A 19903-nucleotide genomic window follows, 5' to 3' on the forward strand; every position below is an offset into this window, starting at 1 on the left:
GCTTGTGCAAGTGACGAACTAGCACGCCAAAATGCGCGTGACCTACGTGCCTTATTATAACATCTCCGCTCATCCTCCCTTCCTCCGTGATGTGTGGGGCTGGAAGCTAGACTATTTTTGTTCAGTGTTGATAACATAAAAAGGAACTACAAGCTAACTGTCAGCTTGAGTAACAGAGGATTTGTGTCGATTTGTCAGGAGGGTGATAGCACATGCGCGTGGGAGCGCAGCGCGGAGGTGCCGCTGTACGCGGACGAGGCCCGCGCGGCGCTGGTGCTGCAGGCGCGGGCCCCGCTGGCGCCGCACTACGAGCCCGACGCCGCCGCGCTGCACGCGCTCGCGCTCTTCATCGCCGCGCACGACTAGACCGAACAAGCCTCATGCCGACCACCACTGCACACTATAACTATGAATTATTCTAATTTTAAGTTCAATAATTTTAGCTTAGACATTCCTAATGTTTGTTGTGCACCATCAATTTCATATAAATTGCCTCAACGGCTGTTTTTCTTATTTATTAATAGAATACCTACAACCAAAACGTTATCTTCATTTTCGATATTCGGAGATCCCACTACAAAATCACTACATGCATATGATAGTAGAAGTGGACGGGAGAACCCATTTTTACCGGCCCTTCTAAAGATTAGAAATACAATCTTAATTCGTCTATGTATATTTGTAAATATAAAAAAAGAAAACATCAATTATTTATGTACATATAACTTTATTCACAAGAAACTTAAATCTCATTTAACTCATTAATGAATAGTGAGACAACAGTTCATTAATGACTTAACGTAAAAATTAACAAAACAGTGTGTAACTTTAATAAGTGCTTCACAGCTTTCAGTTATACACATATCTAAGTAAATATGAGCATTATATAAAATATAAAAGAATCAGGCAGTGAAATTAAGAGTGCTATTCGTATTTAAAAATCGTTTTATACAAACTTGATAGTAAAATATTAAATAACAAATGCAATACATATTAGGTAATGGGACATTACTGAACAGTATAGTACAACTAGCGTAGTATTAAAAAAAATATTTTGCACATTTAACATACTGAAGTAATTCACTAGAAATATAACACACTTATGAATCGTAAAAGAATAAAACATGCAAAACAAATTAACTAAAATAATAATTGGAAGCAATTTACGTTGCACACTCGAATACTTTAACATAAGATATTAGTTACCCACACTGGTTTCAGATAAATGCTAAAAAAATTATAACGATGAAAATCTGATCTAAAATCAACAGACGTAATCAAAACTCAATTATGTTTGCATTCTCCAAGGTATAAAATAATGCAGTTTTAAATTCTGTACATCACACCAATATAAAATGCTCAGTAACATCAAAATATTTATTGTAATTTTAAATTCAAACAGAGTAGATTTAACGATCTATTCGATTGCTTCAATATCTGTCTGATTTTTGCAAGTAATTATAATCAATTATATCTTTTTAAAATTCGATTTATTGCTAGTTCCACAAACTGTAAAATGTTTCTTTGCGCAATAGGGCAATAAAAATTGCAATTTAAACTATATTATCACAACTGTTAACACGGCACACACGTTCTTTCTTTAAAATTGATATACCTATGTATATTTATTTATATAATAAAAAATATTTGTGTTAATCCACAAGACATAGTGCCTCATGGTCATTGGCATTTTATGACTTACGCACGTCAGGACAACATCTCGGAGGATTATAACTTTTGCCAAAGGGTATTGAAACTTAGCTTGTACAAATACGAAAAAAATTGGAATGTTTAAATGACGCGTGTCGACGAAACGGCAACGACCATGAGGTAGCTCTTTCGCATTTATTCTGAATTATATTGGATTTAATTAAATTTGCCGACAACTAAAGGAACTTCATTTTTACAACATTTCTCTAATAGAATTAACTATTTCCAAAACATTGTATCTTGATAACTTTTAAGCCTTCAAAGCTTATATTTAGATATTATGCGAAATAAACTATTACATTATATGTATATTAATTTCAAGAGCTAAATTATTCAGTGGTATTTTGAGCCCAACGCATTTCAATTTCTAAAGCCGAACAAACACCTTATATTCGTACACATCTGAATCACACCTACAAAATCTTACAAGTATAGTTTCTTAAACGACTTGTAGCAAAAGATCCAAATATTTTCTAAATTAATTTAACTTGAGCAAGCAAGTATAAATAATGTCTTTTCTCTCTCTCTCTCGATCGTTTAAGCAACCAACAGTTAGCGTTAGTAAGATTTTCATTACATTATATTGCTGAGATCATGAATTGATCGCACAGATCTCGAACATGAATTTCTATACGCACAAATATACGCATATAAAACTACATCACAGTAAATTGGGTAAGAATCCTTACAAGGCACCTTATAAATATCAATCTAGCATTGATATACATACCTACCTACTGCTAAATGTCGTTTTTTTTACTTTTTCTGAAAATTTTTTGTTTTTTTTTATAATAAACTAAAATATTGAAATGACACAAATTGTTACATTATAACGACAATAAGGCTAACTTTAAATGATAAATGACGCGTTCCTCAGAGGAAAACGCCGTATTATACAGACTAGTATGGCTTTCTACAACAACATGGTACAGCAAACAGCAAAATTAAATATTTGCTGATTAAACTTTGTAATGACTGACGACTTCGTGTAAAATAGCCATTCGAAAATAAGTCATTTCCTATAAATTACATTTAGCACAGTTAAGTACAACTGACAAGGAGAGGTGCACGGCGTTTTAAGTATCTAGTAACTTTAACTATTATTTTACAAAGTACATAGGATTCATTTGACTACAACGAGCACCAGTCGACATGAGTCGTACTTAGGTCGAGTACAAGGCGGAGTGGCGTTACTTGTTGGTGTTAATTTGCACCACATTTGTGATCTGCGTGATGAAGCTGTATGGCGGCCCGCCTTGGCTGGGAGATGGTGACCGCGGGTGACTGCTCTGACTGCTGTCGCTGCACGAGTTGTTCTCACGATTTCGGTTGTTGACAGAATCCTAAAAACAAAAAAAAATAGTTCAAGCGTGCTGTTGTAAGGGACGAGGGTGCTGAGTATCAATGTGGAATGCAGTAATTGTCGTCATGTTATAAAACTATAGTTTATCAAGAGTCGCGTTTCTTGGGTTGCATCACGCCACATTACACTCAAAATGAAACTTAGGGATTGTTTAACGTGAGCTATACAAGGCATATCATTCGAGTCTAATGTTGTGAATGAAAGTGAGTGAGCGTATAAGTGAGTAGGTACTGACCCATCGCACACAGAGGCGCTTGGCGGGCGAGGGCTCGATGAGCGTGGTGCTGCGCGCCGCCGCCAGCAGCGCCGGCAGCGCCGCGCCCGCCTCGCCCGCCGCTCCCGCCGTGCCGCCCGAGCTGCTCGCGCCCACCACGCTGCACCAACACATATTACACATTAGTCAACAGAATCAGTTACATATCAATAAGGGATAAGCATCGACCTTCCAAACACCCTAAGTATATAAATTAACAGCACGATCAAGCCATTTTTAATTACAGTTGTGCCAAAAATATAACCATTCTTGTTAGAAGATATACAATGAAAGCAACATACTTGGCATTGACATCTCCATTACTGGTGGAGCCGCCGGGTGTCCACGGGCTAGGAATCGTGTCCTCATCCTTGACAGGCACGGTCATAGTCTCCGTCTCAGTATATTCCGGCAGAGGAGACTCAGGGCTATAAACAAAATAAATTATACAATAAAAATATGATGACGACACTGTTCTACTATTTCGATAAATTAGGAAATGAAACAAATGTACATATGCAAGAACAATATCATTGATAATAAATAAATTATCATTATTTATCTGTTGTACCAAGGCCAGGCGTTTTTGGTGAAATCTAAATATGTACCTATGTACTTGATTGATATAAGATTAACGGATCGAAAGGATAAGTGAGAGGCCTTATCGTGAGAATTCCTTATTGACTTCCTCAAATAACTATATTTGCTACTTACTACACCTAATATCATTCAAAAAGTATAATATAGCACAAGAAGCAACACTCGTGTGAACATTGTTGAATTGTGAACAGACGTTTCCTCTACTTTAGCAGAAACCATCTTTACCAGTAATGTAAAATAAAAAAGAACAAGCTACATGATGGAATCGTGTACTATGAGTGAGCACTAGATTGGGTCTTATGCTAACGCTGTCTCGCACCGTTCCTTATCGAGCAAGAACTATTCTGGTTGATACATTAATAGTACGGTTTTAAAGCAGATTGAGACTCATGTGCGCCAGTGCAGTGGTAGTTATTGGTATAAGATACATGACGCAGCACAATACACCTAAACCTTTGTGAAACACAAAACTTTACATAGATGTGATTAACACTCATTCGTAGCTCTGCAGTGGGACAATAACCAAATAAATCCCAAGTTTGCAAAACTTGTGCAATTAATATTTTACAGATAAACTAGGTGCTGGATAGTACCTAATGACTGACCTGATGACAGTCCATTCCTTGGAAAGACCTGTTAAGATAATTTGATAAATAATAGATCGAAGTGTATTTTTTTTTCCTGATGATGTCAAAGAAGACTAAGCTACTAGATTAAAAATAAAATTTTGTCAACATACCTTGGAGGTGGCAATTCCCGTTCGTAAATGGGTTTCTCGTAGACCCTGGCGGCCTGGTTACCCGCAGACTCCCGCGAATCTTGCGGCCGTGGGGACGGCGAGTGCTTGATGAACTGTTCATCTTTAACAAACAACATATTAGTATAACTAACTCATACATGATAATAACAAGTTTTTTTTAATGGTAAATTTTATGGAAAATAATGAAATGGCTCCTCCCGCTGTGGGTTAGCAGCGTGAGGGAGTGTAAGACTCTTACTGACTAAAACTAGGGCTGCCATCTCGAATTTCGCCAAACCCGGACAAACATTAAAAAAAACCCGGACATTTGGCGTAAATCGCATTTTTCCCCCGAACCTAATTTGTAATCCCTTTACTATTAACATATACTTAAATTCAATGAGGTGCTTCCTTACATGAAAAGTGTCCGGGTTTTCCCCGGACACTTCTTGAAACCCCGCCCGGACGGCCCCCGGACGGCCTCCAAACGAGGACAAATCCGGGGAAACCCGGACGGATGGCAGCCCTAACTAAAACCCATCATGTTCCTTCGTAGGTGTTTTATGCACAAGGGCTGCGGTAACTCTTTCGAACAATCCTGCAGCAGGTAATACTGCAGCAACTAACAAGCTGAAGATAGCTTTTCGAATATTATGCAAATTATTAGCTTGCTTAGAATGACATAGAGCTACAGCTATAAACTAACCTTCATTATAAGATGTTGGCTCGAGATCAGTATAAGCTGGTGAAAGATATGGCGCCTGCGGCAGCGGGTTGTAGGGCGGAGGTGCTTCGGGAGCGGTCGCCGTGATGCGCGCCGTCACGGTACTAGACTGGTTCGAACCTGAAATAATCACAGGAACGAACCTGTTGTAGGATTAAATAGCACACAAAATAAGGCATTGTTCCTGTTAAAGCGAACGTGTCGCTTCTTGTTTGTGACAACAGAAAACAATGAGCCTTCTCAGTAATTGTACTTACCGGCGGTCTTAAAGATCTCGGGATAGCGAAGTAGATATACGATAATGCCCACGACGACCACTAAGAACAGCAGTATTGCGATGCTGATGAGTAGCCACACGTAGGAGGGCGTTCCCTCCAGGTCTGAAGTGTCAGGGGGCACGCACTCCGCGTTCACGTTCCCCCGCGGGTCCACCACCAGCCTGCGAGAGAGAATACGAACTTTAGATGACGTCACAATCTTAGACAGCTGTATTAAAACGACACACAAATCTGTTGGTACCCACAGACCCGCAGTATGATAATTTCATATCACCATGAACCAAGTACTTATCTATCCTAAATTAGCCAAGTAAATTCAGACAGTAGTCAGCCAAAAGTGTCAAGACTGGCAAATACTCAAGCATTTGAGGTTTGAAACATAAAGAAATAGAAAAATCTTAACGTAAATGCCCATTTCTGATTCTGCACGGGCTTTCCCACTTACTTCCCACTTACACAGGAATTATCGCGAAATGATGACCACATTTGTGTGTGTTGCAATTGATGCAGAATTTCAGTGTCTCTAAAAATAAGTATAAAAACCCTTCTTCAAGCTTTTCTTGTGCGTCATACTCAAAAACACAGCTTGGGTTAGATAAAGTTCATTGTGTAGATTCTTCAGATAAGTAATAAAATATGCGAAACAAGGTGAAGTTTGATTTGAATAGCGACGCGACTTCCTCGAAGTCATCATTTCGCGATATGCGAAATGTGGACATCATTTCGCGATAATTCTTGTGTGTGTGTTGCAATTGATGCAGAATTTCAGTGTCTCTAAAAATAAGTATAAAAACCCTTCTTCAAGCTTTTATTGTGCGTCATACTCAAAAACACAGCTTGGGTTAGATAAAGTTCATTGTGAAGATTCTTCAGATAAGTAATAAAATATGCGAAACAAGGTGAAGTTTGATTTGAATAGCGACGCGACTTCCTCGAAGTCAAGTCTTGTAATACTATTTACCTATACGAAGTCGTGTTAAAAAAACTAGTATGAATATTGAATAATATTGCGCAACATTACATGATGTAGGGTAATCGGGTAATATGACAATAATAATAAAATAACACGTGTAATAAATAAGCGCTAGGTATTCTAATAGTCTCCGTCACCGTGTCCATGTTAACAACGTTTATATTATAATTTTATTACGAGTATTGGTTACTGTCTCGGTTTGTTTATCTAACTAAAACATCAATTCGTTATCTGTAACCCTGTAACAGTACGCACGCTTGTACAATACGGACGTCAGCTAATTAGCGTGACACATCTAACTCGCAAGTAAATTATCACATCCCACACCAAGTACAGCCTGTAGGTAGGTAAGTATAACGTAAAACAGTAACTAACCCATGTAGAACCAACCATTTTGAGGCTCATCAAAAACAGCATTACTCTGATTTACGATCATTCTAATTGTTTTGATATTTTTTCATCGAGTACTTCTCCACTAAGTAGGTAAGTTAGCTATTTTGGATTATGAATGTTGATGATTTTCATGAACAATTTATTCATCATTAATGACAGGAAGTCCATAACCAGATACATTCAAATTTTTCAATGAAGTACATAGGTACGGTAAATGATATCAATGGGAAAAGCCAAAAATATGTCAGTAGCAATCTAGCAATGAAATGACGCAGACTGACCAGTGTACTAACCCCTTGAAACAGGAGCCGCATTCCGCGACGGATTTGATGCATTTAATGGCCGCGAGAGGGGGTTCCCTCTTGAGGTCCTCGCAAGAGAGGCACTCCCGGCAGATTTCTGTGCCGGTCTCGCAGTAGTAGCCTTCGTAGCAGTGCCCCTCTTCCTTGCAGGACACCGGCTGGCCATGCACCGGCAAGCACAGCGCCGCTGCACATAGCACCAGCAGCGTTCTGAAACAAACACACTTTCTATTCAATGGGGCCCTTGCGACTTAACAATTATTAAACATGTAATCTCTTTACAATTTAAGAACTGAGTCATTTGTTTTGGGAAGTCGTTGTGTAGTCTCATACCTAATATGTTAGTAAGAGGTAGTCTAAAACCAGTTAAAGTTAGTAAGCGGAGGCAAAGTCAAATCATCACGATATTTATTTATAAGAAACTTGATAATTACAAAAGGAGCGTGATGACGGTCAAAGATGCGTAGGTAGTCCGTTTTGTCTAATTACCGGAATCGTCGCGCCATTTGATCACAATTTCTAAGAACAGATGACCGGTGTGACCAGTAGGACGATTTACTCGATTGATAACGTATGACCGCTGATTTTTATGAGTCATGCAGAAACAACAATCGTAATCCTAACTTAGCATAACTTTGTTCGTTTAATTGACCAAAAACAGTAAATGGAAATTAAATAAGTACTTAAAACGTGCTCACGTAAATAATTATGGTTTATCCCGATTAGAATATCAGATACGAAGCTTTTTAATTTTATCGTATAATCAAACGAATGCCTAAGTTTTCTCCGCGATAATTTTATTTGTCTAAGCTAACTAGATCCAGACAAGTGAAAAATCTCAATGTTCAAAACCCACACTGAAGGCAGAGTGAGAGATTCTGTTCATACGGTCACCTATGTGCGAGTAGCTCAGCGCAGACTCGTCAGTCGCTTATTCACCGGACTATTTTAATTTATTCTAAATACAAAGCACGCCCGCAACAGACCGACCTGCTTCAAACATCCAATTTGGACATGACGCAATCTTTGTCTAAAACATACGATTATGTAAAATACCTAATTGATACATAATCATTAAAAAGACACATTTTGTGCAGGTCAATGACTCGATGAAACTGGGTAATGGAGTTATTTATCAATTCAGTTTTTAAACGAAATCGAAATCTGTACGAACATTAGTAAATTAATTTTACTACGCTTTCGAACAAAATAGAGCCTCTCTAGAGTTATATTTATTTATCCGATAAATGATGCGTAGTTACCACTACGCAATTAATTGTAGCAATGCAGGCATTAGTAATTAAATATGTAACGCAATGACAGACAAGAGAAATCCTTTGCACAGCGCGATTATAACACGTGCACTGCTGCATCTCATGAACTATTAATAAAAAAATTAGCGTAACCAAGTCACTGTTATGTGTGTTATAAGTGAATGATCGTGCCCTTTCTAGCCTATAGTTAATGTAATCTGTGCTATAGTGCCTTTCTAGATAACTAATTAAAGCCGATAGATTGCTACAGGTTAGGGACCTGACTAAAATTGTGTATGAAAAGCTGATGATGAAGTGGCTGGCGAGGATCAGAGGAAAGTCGAAAGCCAAGTAACTTTTGGTCAAATAAATGCAGATGGCCATAATATGAAAGAGATGCATAAAACCTCGAGAGGCGACCAATGTCGTTAAAAGAACAAGGAAAATGCAAATCCATATTCTCGTGAAAGGTGCACATGTTATGTAGGTAGTTAACCTTGAAAATGAAAGCACCGTTAGACGGATGCGATACCATGTTCAAGGTCTTGGGTGTATTACGATCAACACAGATTACCTACCGACTAAGAATTTGTAATTAATATCTTGTTTGTCCCTCCGGTAGTTTTGACTCATTTTATTTTAAATCGATTACTAAGCTTTAAAAATCTTAATGTCTATTGACCTTGGCTCACTAACGAGTAGGCACAAATAGGTAGAAGTTCCTCAGTGGGAGGGCATGAGGCTTAATATAACACGGACATTTGAATGTGGACAGCTAGAGAAACAAAACAATTGAAATAAGAAATATGTAATCTAAGCTACACTAGCAATAAGAAGACATAAACGCACAACAATTTGACCTATTTTGACCCAAAATTTGGTCTTGAACCAAAGTTTTCGGGTCCTTTTCATAATTAGGGACTACTCACACTTATTCAGCTCTATTCAGCTTATGTCCATAGAAAACAACGACTTTGTATGGAGACGCGTACGCATCCATTCAGCTTTCCGCGTGTATTCAGCTTTCGCGGCAAACAAGTATAAAATGAGAACAAATGTGTTTTTATCATGCGAGTGCTTTAGATGGAGATCAGCGCTGATCTGCCGCATTCAGCGCTGTTCCGCCTCGTTCGACGCTGAATGGGGCGGAACAGCGCTGCACACGTATGGCTCTCAACTCCTTGTCGACAAGTTGCAACCTGCATAGCTCCTGGATAGATTTGATTTATTATAAGTATAACGTAATCATTATGAGTATCATTCTCTTTGAATTTAGTATTATTTTGTTTTAATTGGGGTACCAATGTCGCGATAAAGATACTGGACCAAGGAAAATACATTTAATTTTAATTTATTATTTTAGTTTCTGTTCTAATAATTCATTATTTTGTTTTAACAGCATTTAAATAAACAGGAGTAGGCTTTTTTTGCTTGTCCCCAGCTGAATTTGTATGATTGGATCAAGAATATTTAGCGATTTTTCTGCGGACGATATACTTTTTTTAAGGGGTTTAGTTCCTAAATGTCATCATTTAATAATATTCATCAATTCATTTGTAATATTCTGGCTTATTTACATAAAAAAACGTATAAAATTACGATGATGAAATTTTGATCCACCCTGAACATTCAGTATTGTGACCGCATTTTATAGTACTTTAAGCCACAATTTTTGGGTCCTAATACTTTGAAACAGGCACTACTTAAACATACTACTGCGTTTTACTTTACTTTACTATTAAAGTCAAAAGGACTTTGAGGAACGTAGACGTTTTGTTGCTAGCCCCGTACAAGAACAGAATTTATGTTCAGATATGTGTTTGAATTTTACTACAGCGTAACCAAATATTAGGATTGCTGTTTATTTCTAGAAACCGCCATTTCTTTAAGTTACTATTTAAACTGACATCAAATGGAAAAGAACCACAAATATTTTTTTATATTTTTTTTTTAATCGGCAAGTATGAAAATGTGACTTCCGTTTTGTGACCAAATCTATGGTCACATACGGGCTGAGCTCAAAGTCACAACATGATTGATCCTATAAAGTTAAGTTTACATGGAAAACAGTGGTGTTGTTTCAGAAATTCAGAATAATAGTTTTCTGTGGGGATCAATTTTATTTTATTCATGTTTACAATCTTTATGTAAACGAGGTACAATATTTTTTTGTTATTATTTGTTCCATTATTAAAAAGATATAGTATTATATAGTATTTCTTGATTATTATTAAATGTTGATCTGGAATATTACATAATTATAATAATAGCGTCCATGTAGATGAAGCTTTATCCTTTTCAGGCGTTCAGTGGTGTGACTGTCCCTGTTTTTTATTTTAAACAAAAAAAGATTTAAAATTCTTTATAAAATACTGTTTTGTTCTGTTTTCGCTCGATGGACAGGAATTTAATTTTGATTCATAACTAGGGATCACTGCAGAAATATATTTTTATTATAGCTTAATATTTTAAAAATTAATATCCGATGTGCATCAAAAGTCACATAATTGAAATTGAAGTTTGATTTTTGTTATAAAACGAATCAAAGAATTGTCGTGTTTTGTGTTTTCTCTCCTTTTGACAAGATTGCTTTCTTTAATTAGTAATAAAAATATTAATAATATTTTGAGTAGTTTTTTGTTAAAATCATACTCAATAGAGTCACATTCTGGAAGTGATCACATAGCTTTTTAGGGTTCCGTAGCCAAAATGGCAAAAACGGAACCCTTATAGTTTCGTCATGTCCGTCTGTCCGTCTGTCCGTCTGTCCGTCTGTCACAGCCGATTTACTCGGAAACTATAAGTACTACAGTGATGAAATTTGATGGGAATATGTGTTGTATGAACCGCTACAAAAATATGACACTAAATAGTAAAAAAAAGAATTGGGGGTGGGGCCCCCCATACATGTAACTGAGGGATGAAATTTTTTTTTTCGATGTACATACCCGTGTGGGGTATCAATGGAAAGGTCTTTTAAAATGATATAAAGTTTTCGAAAAAACATTTTTCTTAAAGTGAACGGTTTTTGAGATATCAGCTCTCAAAGTCGTAAAAAGTATGTCCCCCCCCCCCTCTATTTTTATAACTACGGGGTATAAAATTCTAAAAAAAATAGAGGTGATGCATGCTAATTAACTCTTTCAACGATTTTTGGTTTGATCAAAGTATCTCTTATAGTTTTTGAGATAGGTTGATTTAACTGTAATTTACGGAACCCTTCGTGCACGAGTCCGACTCGCACTTGGCCGGTTTTTCCATTATGTATTCAGATATTTATTATTCTAGCTATATTTTTGGCGTTCCAACTTAATTTTCGTTAATTTCAATCTATACACTATTTAAAAATAAAAAAAAGATTCCATAAATTAGAGTTTTTTTAAAAAACGAAGTTACATACATGTTGACACAAATAAAAAAAAAAGCTCAGCTGACCGTCTTCGCAGCATATTCAGCGCCGTACGCACTCTTACGCCGCTGTACGCCGCTGATAGAAGTAGAGCTGAATAAGTGTGACCAAAACCATTCAGCGAAACGCGAATAGAGCTGAATAAGTGTGTGTAGTCCCTTAGCCTTTCTGTTATCTGTTTACGTTTGCAGTAGCTACTTATTTATTACCCATTGGTTTAGTTAGAAAGTTATTAGAAAATTATGTCCAAAATGTATATCTGCATAATTATTAGCTTTTCGATATTCTAATCATAAAAGTAACAATTATTCATCAAAAGGGATAGTGGGGAAACATTTTCTTTATTCATGTGTCTGAGTGGTCTGACAAAAATAACGTATGATTTTTACCAGAAATGTACACAAGAAAAAACAAGGAAAACTGACTAAAAGTCACACTGACTCTGGAAATCCCAGCAATTCAGTTTCTGTAATTTTTCTCAAATTCTTCAATTGATATCCGGCAGTCATCGCATGATTGCGGGAATAAAAATTAGGTTAAGGCCACTCGTTCGACACTGACTCAGAATTAGTGCACAACAGTGTGTAGCTGGTGCTTCCATAAGAGGAGCTAGGGCTAAGTAACAAGTGCACAACCCGATCGGATCGATGAACTGTCACAGCAATTTACATTCGAGCTTTGAAAAGCTCTTACAGCCTCTGTACTAGATGTAATTTGAAGATAGTTGACCATCGTTAGGGTCATTTACCTTTATCTTTTAGATTATAATAGATATTTTACATTTAGTTTTTAGAATCCAGAAAACTAGATCGGATGCCGACCCCGATATTGCTGCGATATTGCTGGCTATGCCAAGCTTTAGCTTATTTACTAGGTATGATGGTCGTCGAAGTTATCCATCCATACACACTAAAGAAAAAAAATACGGTATACCCCTGTCTCTAACCTTTCGCGTATGAGAAATTTTACTTTTGTTTTTGTTAGGATGCACTAGCCGCTTGCCTCCAGTTATGTGAAATAGGGAATGAGTCACGATCCGGTTTGCGAGTGCCAAGCGCGGTGTGATACGATTGAAAAGCAAAACGAACGAAATTGAAACAAAACAAGTGCGAGAGCAGGACGAACTGCCGATACACGCATGTTAGGATTTACAAGGGAATAAGTCGCAAGGACGAAGGATAATGATACTTATATCAAGCTGCACAAGGTTAAATGATTATGGGTGACGCAATAACGTGCAATACTTATTTATTCCACCTTTACTAGACTGAAAGATAAATAGATTTTTTGAGGCTGAACACAAATCAGAATGACTCTTTGTTGTCTTCAACAATAAGAATTCGGCGATCTTTAGACTTTAATCCATGTACATAATATCAATGGATATTGAAAAGGTTAATTAATTTCAAAGCTCAATTAGATAATTATGAAGTAGTACCCTTACTTAGGTATATCATAACTATGAAAGTGAGTTTGAACTCTGTGAGACGGCTATTCCTATTGTTGATAAGGATAAAGTACCCCAGCTACAGAGATAGGCGACTCCTGGTAGTGGAAGTGCTATGAACTGCTCCCAGGAGACGTGGACGAGATGCTGAGCGGAATCTAGCAAGTCTATATTTTTCTACTAACGAGTAGGAACAGTAAATAAAAAAGCACAATATACATTAACACAGGCCTATTCTCTTTGTGAGATTGTATAGTGATAGGTTTTAGAATTTTTGGATTCCCCGAACACGCAAATATGAAGAGTCAGATGTTGCTACCCAAAGCTGGGAAACTGCTACATGGAACTCGGAGCTGACTACGTTCAGTTCCGTGGGCGGCAATACTGATTAAAAGATGAATCGATGATGTACCTACTTTAAATGTTTATAGGAAGAATTGCTAATAGATACTCATATACTCATGATTGATAAGTGTTTAACAATTGCAGATATAGGTATATCATTTCTTTCTTTGCCCATATGTTTATTTATTAAGTTATTGGCAATGCGTGTCTGTGAAATCTCAACTTGAACTAGATGCAAACTTTGCAAAAATAAACAAAGAATCAGTAGAATAGAATCCTACCACGATATTCAATAAAAAAGCATAAGGATAATGATTAATAGCCAGGCTGAAGTTAGATTAGATAGCGAAAAGAAAGGCGTAGACGCGGCGCGGGAGAGAAGCCAGATGAATAAGCCAACGACCACTGATCATTGTTAGAGGACGATGTTTGACTGCGCATTTTGTTGAATGATGCGTTTTGAGTAGGTACCTGTTTATTTTTATAGCGGCAACAATAATGCATCATCTGTGAAAATTAGATTTTCGTGATCTTTCCCCCTAAGACGACCCACTGATCTTTTTTTGTTCTTCGGCTAAACCTTTACGTAAGGAACCCCAAAAAATAATACTGAAACGCCGATATAGTTTCGTGAAGCATATAAAGCATAATACATACGGATCCGCCTGCCTATTGAGCAACTGCTGAAATTTAATGAAGAACAAACGAAGATACGGTTTTAACTGTTATCTGAGCGATCCATGAGCTTGCAGCTATGCCTGCTAGGTAGATGCGTCAGACAGATCTGTATTCGGTACGTGTTTATGTCTTTAGGCAACCAGGCACAACACAACTGTACACCGTGTTCCTCTGACATATAAAAAAACCGGCCAAGTGCGAGTCGGACGCGCGCAGGAAGGGTTCCGTGCCATTATTTACAAAACGGACAAAAAAAATCGCGTTTGTTGTATTGGAGCCCCCCAAAATATGTATTTAATTCTAGTTTTCATTTTTTATTTGTTGTTATAGCGGCAACAAAAATACATCATCTGTGAAAATTTCAGCTCTCTAACTATCACGGTTCATGAGATAAAGCCTGGTGACAGACGGACGGACAGAGGAGCGAAAACAATAGGGTCCCGTTTTACCCTTTGGGTACAGAACCCTAAAAACGATCTCTAGAAGATAATAAGAGTAAGACCTAATATATGGAAAATGTGGTCAAATGATAATTGCATATTGAAGAGGGCAGTTTACTTTTATCCAATTGCAACAAAGCAGAAGCTCTTTGTTATGTTGATGAGATAACAGAATGCCTTGCAGAAATCTCATAATGGGCAAGGGGAGGTAAAAAATCCATAAAAACAATTAGTTCATGGACTTAGGAAGACCTAAGCTCTAAAGCCCAGTTTTACCAGCAAGCAGGGAAATGAAAACCTGGGGTGTAAAGAGGCTCAATTGTTACCAATCTCGCAACGGACCAGTCGCGATATAACCTTGTCACAGCACCAAGATATAATGGGATGTTAAATATCTTGGTGAGAGCTGAGTAGCAATATCTCTGAAGTTAAAATATTTTCCACACTGCACTCTACAACATGCATAACCAGGGCAGAGAATGTGTGAAATGAAAACTATGAATACACAAAGTAGGATACATGAAAATTCTTGCTTCATAGTTAAAGAAGTTTTGTAGGCAATCTTCTCATAGCCCACTCATGTTGGTAAATGTTACAGTGGCTACTACAAAACTCTGTTAGAATTTAGCTGTAGAAGAAAATGTAGATAGTCTCATTTCACAATTTTTTGTAGGTAGTTATGAAATTAAATACAAAAACTCATACTTGTCAGCTGTGTAACCTAAGCTCATAAATAAACACATGTCATTATCTTTTAAGTAATATGTACTGGGCTAGATTGTGAAAAAGGCTAGTACCTAATTTGTAAAGAAATTTAAGTAATTGACATCAATTTCAGGTCATACACATTACTGTTTATTACATAATAATAACATTTGTTAAGGACAATAATAGAAATGATGGTATACCCTCTTTTTTAAGCAAGACTTTCAGTCAGTTCCTAAAAAGATGACACACTGACAAGGAATGGACTGTTTCTCACTCTTCAGTGACTGACGCATAAATTCTTTTGAAGTGTTAATACTGAGCTTAGCGTATGTTAAACATTTCTGTATATTTACTACCTATTTATCGTGATATCACCAGTATCCAGTAGAAACTCCCCAAACCTGGATAAAATATTGCCTATGTAACCCAGGGATGGTGTACCTTCATAGCAGGGGAAGAATTTTTGAAATCGGTTCAGTACTTCTTGAGCTTCCAGGGTACAAAAAACCTCTTTACAACATTAATGTATGAAATAATTTTAGACAACATTGCTGACGTTGCATGCATTGACTTAAAGAGTTCCCAACATAAGTTGATTATAAATGAGAACTTTTTGGTCCACTCTGCTTTTGCGCTAATACCATCCCATGATGACACTGACCCAATTCCCTACAAATCAGCTAGAAACTTCTACACAAGCTTGAGATAATATAAATATCACATGATAGAAAATAATTATATCCCTAACTTATTCTTTAATAATATCATAAATTACCAGTATATAATATAGTTAGGTGCGAGAAATAACAGTGTACAGGTAAAAAAATTTACTTACCTCAACATTTTTGAGTCTATAATTTGTTCCTGTCCAATCAAGTCACAACTGTCTCTGGCATGCAATTAAGCTCCGGTATGCACATGTGATTGGGAAAAACACAATACACTGGATAATTAAACTAAACCCTCTCGGTTACAGAACTTATCTACACCACTGCACAACTTCGCGAAACTTATGATAAAACGAGTCTGTCCATAATGAAGCCCAGTCGGAGAGGGTTTTATACAGGACTTACTATAGCATATAAATAATAATTCGTCTTTAGCTAAATTATTTGCAATACGCATGGGGCTACCGACACGCGAAACCGAAAACTTCAAACTGGGAAATGACATGACATTTAACATATTTTGGTAAACAACAACGGAGTAGAAGCCGAGAAGTGAACAGGTTGCGACTTGTACTTAGCTATCTGTCTCTATTTATTTGGATACGACAGAAAGAAATAACAAACAGATGCTCAAGCCTGAAGCTTGCTACAGGCAGAACACCCAATCAAAACATAATCAAAAGCAGCATCTATTTTTCTGTTTGACAGACAGCAAGTTGAGACAAGAACCCAATGTTGTCGACTGTAAAAATTAAATTAAATGTTTATGTGTGTCGGTTTCTTTGTTTTATTATTTTCAAGCTAATTGAAAAATCAATGAGGTAAACAACTTCATGATGGCTCAGAAACTTCTTACAATTTAAATTTTCTCGAAGTTATAGATATTTCAGATATTTCAGATTAAAAAGTTAATCCATTTACATTCGCAATGAAATAACTTTCGGAATAAACCAAGGTCATTCAAAATTACTTTTAAGTTTTTATTAGAGCGAGTGATAAAATCATCTATGTTTACATAAAAATAGAAGTAAAATATCGAAAAAAAACATTTATATTTGAATTTCCCGCTACTAGTCAAAGCAGTCTGAGCTTAGCGCATATTCTCATGTTGTCATGTCAAAATGTCAATAATTTGTTAACCTGAAAAAACTTCACTATAGTCGAGTTATTGAGTGTTGTGAAGTTGACGAAGTAAATAATCAATAAAAAACAATTAATTTGTCACATACCTACGTGTTGGAGTGTCAGTCATTTGCATTGTGATTTGCATCCAAACGACTCAAGTATTACCGGTCCCACACAACTCACTATAAAGGCTTCCATTTCGTCTAACATACGAGCATTTATGGAACTCGGCGCCGAAGAAACTGTCTCTGGCGATATGGGTCCGTCAGATAGAAAATCCGAAACATCGCGCTTAGTGGCGCCTAATACCGATCCATCGCCGAGTTACCTCAACATCATAGCGAACTTATGTGGGCTTTTATTCCTGTGTATCATCCTGTACTCTTGTTTTAAAGACGGTGTCTCTTTGTTTTCGTTTCATCCCACGTTGATGACTCTCGGGGTAAGTTCAGTGCCAAACTGCGTTTTACTGTTTTAGTATTATATATTTAATTAATATACTGATGATAATAAACTCTGTATATTTTACAGTGGATGGTATTCATGACATCAGCAATGCATGCACTAACTCCTAACGACCTTGCTACTGGATGGATGCCCATACGATTGAAGAGTGCTCGTCATTGGATTCTTCAGGTGGTAGGTGGAATAATAATATTGGGTGGATTCATTGTAATTGTCACAAACAAGTTTCTAAATGGTGCTGCACACTTTACAAGTTATCATGGTAAATTTGGATTGGCATCTTTTATTTTCGTGTTGCTTACAATGTTGGGAGGCTTAGGTGCCCTCAATAGTTTGAAATTGAAACATTATCTTCCACCTTTATACACTAAATTGATTCATACGTCAGCGGGTCTCCTGACCTTTTGTTTGGGGATAACAACCATATTACTAGCTTTCTTCTCCAAATGGTGGCCAAATGCTGAATGGCTGACTATCATTTGCTTTATTTTAGTCCTAACAAGTATGATAGCCACGACACTGAGACCCATATTAAAGATTTACATTCGCCTCAGGGAAAGACTGGACATTCAGAATTAATTTTGTTCATGTACGATTTCATACCTCTTATATACCTGGCTTCATAATGACAATGATATGTGATATTTAGTTTAACATGTGGGTAACTAGAACAACTTATTTGTTGAGATGCCTTTTAATTATTTTGTTATGGCTATTTTGTTTTAGGCAAGTGTTTATTGTTGTTTTATGGTGCTTTTTACATGTGTGTTGTTATCTCTTTTACTTATCTTTAAATTAGTATAATGAAATAAAATTCAAAGTGTAGCATGTAGGTATGCATAAAATAATATGATGTATGTAAGTAGATAAAGCAATGTGTGTGATTTTTGTATATTTTATTATGGATAGTGAAAATTTATATCCCTTTATATTTTTTATGAAGATATATTTAATTTTATATAATAAGTAATAATTTGAGAACATTATTATTTACATACCCTATTTACAAGCTAATAAGTGTAAGTATCATGATAATAATTAAACACTAATTTGAAAAATATAACAGGATCATTAAATTGTAGTAGGGACATAACTTTTCCAGTTTGATAAAAAACAAATAAATGTTAATATATATAAAAAAAAAATTATGTGATTATCTATAAATATCAAATTGTCTCTTTTGTCTGGTCATTTACTTAAAACTATGTACTTATTACAAAAATGTTTTAATACTATCTTTTAACGGCTCTAACTAGCTTTAAGACTTTTTTATTAAGAACACTTGGTGTTATGTATTTTGAAATCAAGAAAATATCCAATTTGTAAGGATTCAAGTAAAAAATTTTAGCACAAAAGTTTTAAAGGCACAGAAATAGCCAGGAGACATGGGATGTTCTCGAGAGGCTAAGAGACTGAAACTTCTGAGCTTAGGAAGCACAGTTTTATGTACCTAACCAATATTTTATGTACATTTTATGAATTTAGATCTGATTATATTTTCTCATTACAGTAAGACAACAATTGTGCCAAACAACATTCTTTAGAATACCTATGTCACACATGTAATTCTATTATGCTGTAAGTTAAAATAATGTATGTGTGTGTAGCAATGTGTAGCACATATTTTGCTTCATGGTAATGAATATCAATGCCTAGTTCTGTATGTATAAAAATATATCATATCTAATAAACAGTTGTAAATGGCATGTCCATAATGTTTTTTTCTCATTAAAATTAGATCAACTACCTACCTACCTACCACATTACCTTACTGCCACCGTTGACGTTGTTAAAGCTGATGCACAAAAATATTTAGAGAGGGTAATTTCTAGATCCATGGTTGATTTTGACTATCCAGATAAAAGTATATGAATGTTATGGTGGTGCATGCTTCAACTCAAGAGGGAAATTCAAATATAAAAATGTTTAGGTGTGAGGCGTGGTCAGAGTGGTCTTATCATATCATAGATCTACAATAACATTGTGCAATCTTCAATAAAACAAAATATGGTAAGATTAATAATAATCTC

The 19903-nt window shown here is 36.2% G+C and overlaps 3 protein-coding genes across 4 annotated transcripts in view; 2 read left to right on the top strand and 1 right to left on the bottom strand.

Moving 5' to 3' along the window:
- LOC124632492 (cytoplasmic dynein 2 heavy chain 1) overlaps positions 1-2025 on the top strand; it is a 65046-nt gene extending 63021 nt beyond the window's left edge. Inside the window, exon 76 of the mRNA XM_047167347.1 lies at positions 199-2025. Coding sequence (XP_047023303.1) covers positions 199-366 — 168 coding nt within the window. The 3' untranslated portion in view covers positions 367-2025. The remainder of the gene's footprint in view (positions 1-198) is intronic.
- On the bottom strand, positions 711-16915 carry LOC124632494. 2 transcript variants are annotated; one of them, XM_047167350.1, is made up of 8 exons: positions 16451-16915; positions 7315-7545; positions 5647-5828; positions 5372-5509; positions 4666-4786; positions 3629-3754; positions 3309-3447; positions 711-3053 (listed from the first exon to the last, which is right to left on the bottom strand). In XM_047167350.1, the coding sequence occupies exons 1-8, from the start codon at positions 16456-16458 to the stop codon at positions 2901-2903; spliced, it is 1098 nt and encodes a 365-aa protein (XP_047023306.1). In that variant the 5' UTR covers positions 16459-16915; the 3' UTR covers positions 711-2900. The 2 variants fall into 2 exon arrangements, with proteins under 2 accessions (XP_047023306.1, XP_047023307.1); XM_047167351.1 differs by having other exon boundaries at positions 7327-7545; positions 16451-16906.
- Positions 16916-17419: 504 nt separating this feature from the next.
- Positions 17420-19583, top strand: LOC124632710 (transmembrane reductase CYB561D2-like). Its single transcript, XM_047167657.1, has 2 exons — positions 17420-17850; positions 17940-19583. The coding sequence occupies exons 1-2, from the start codon at positions 17629-17631 to the stop codon at positions 18450-18452; spliced, it is 735 nt and encodes a 244-aa protein (XP_047023613.1). The 5' UTR covers positions 17420-17628; the 3' UTR covers positions 18453-19583.
- Positions 19584-19903: the final 320 nt, after the last annotated feature.

Source organism: Helicoverpa zea, chromosome 8, assembly GCF_022581195.2.
Source record: "Helicoverpa zea isolate HzStark_Cry1AcR chromosome 8, ilHelZeax1.1, whole genome shotgun sequence".
In the NCBI taxonomy this organism is placed as follows: Eukaryota; Metazoa; Arthropoda; class Insecta; order Lepidoptera; family Noctuidae; genus Helicoverpa; species Helicoverpa zea.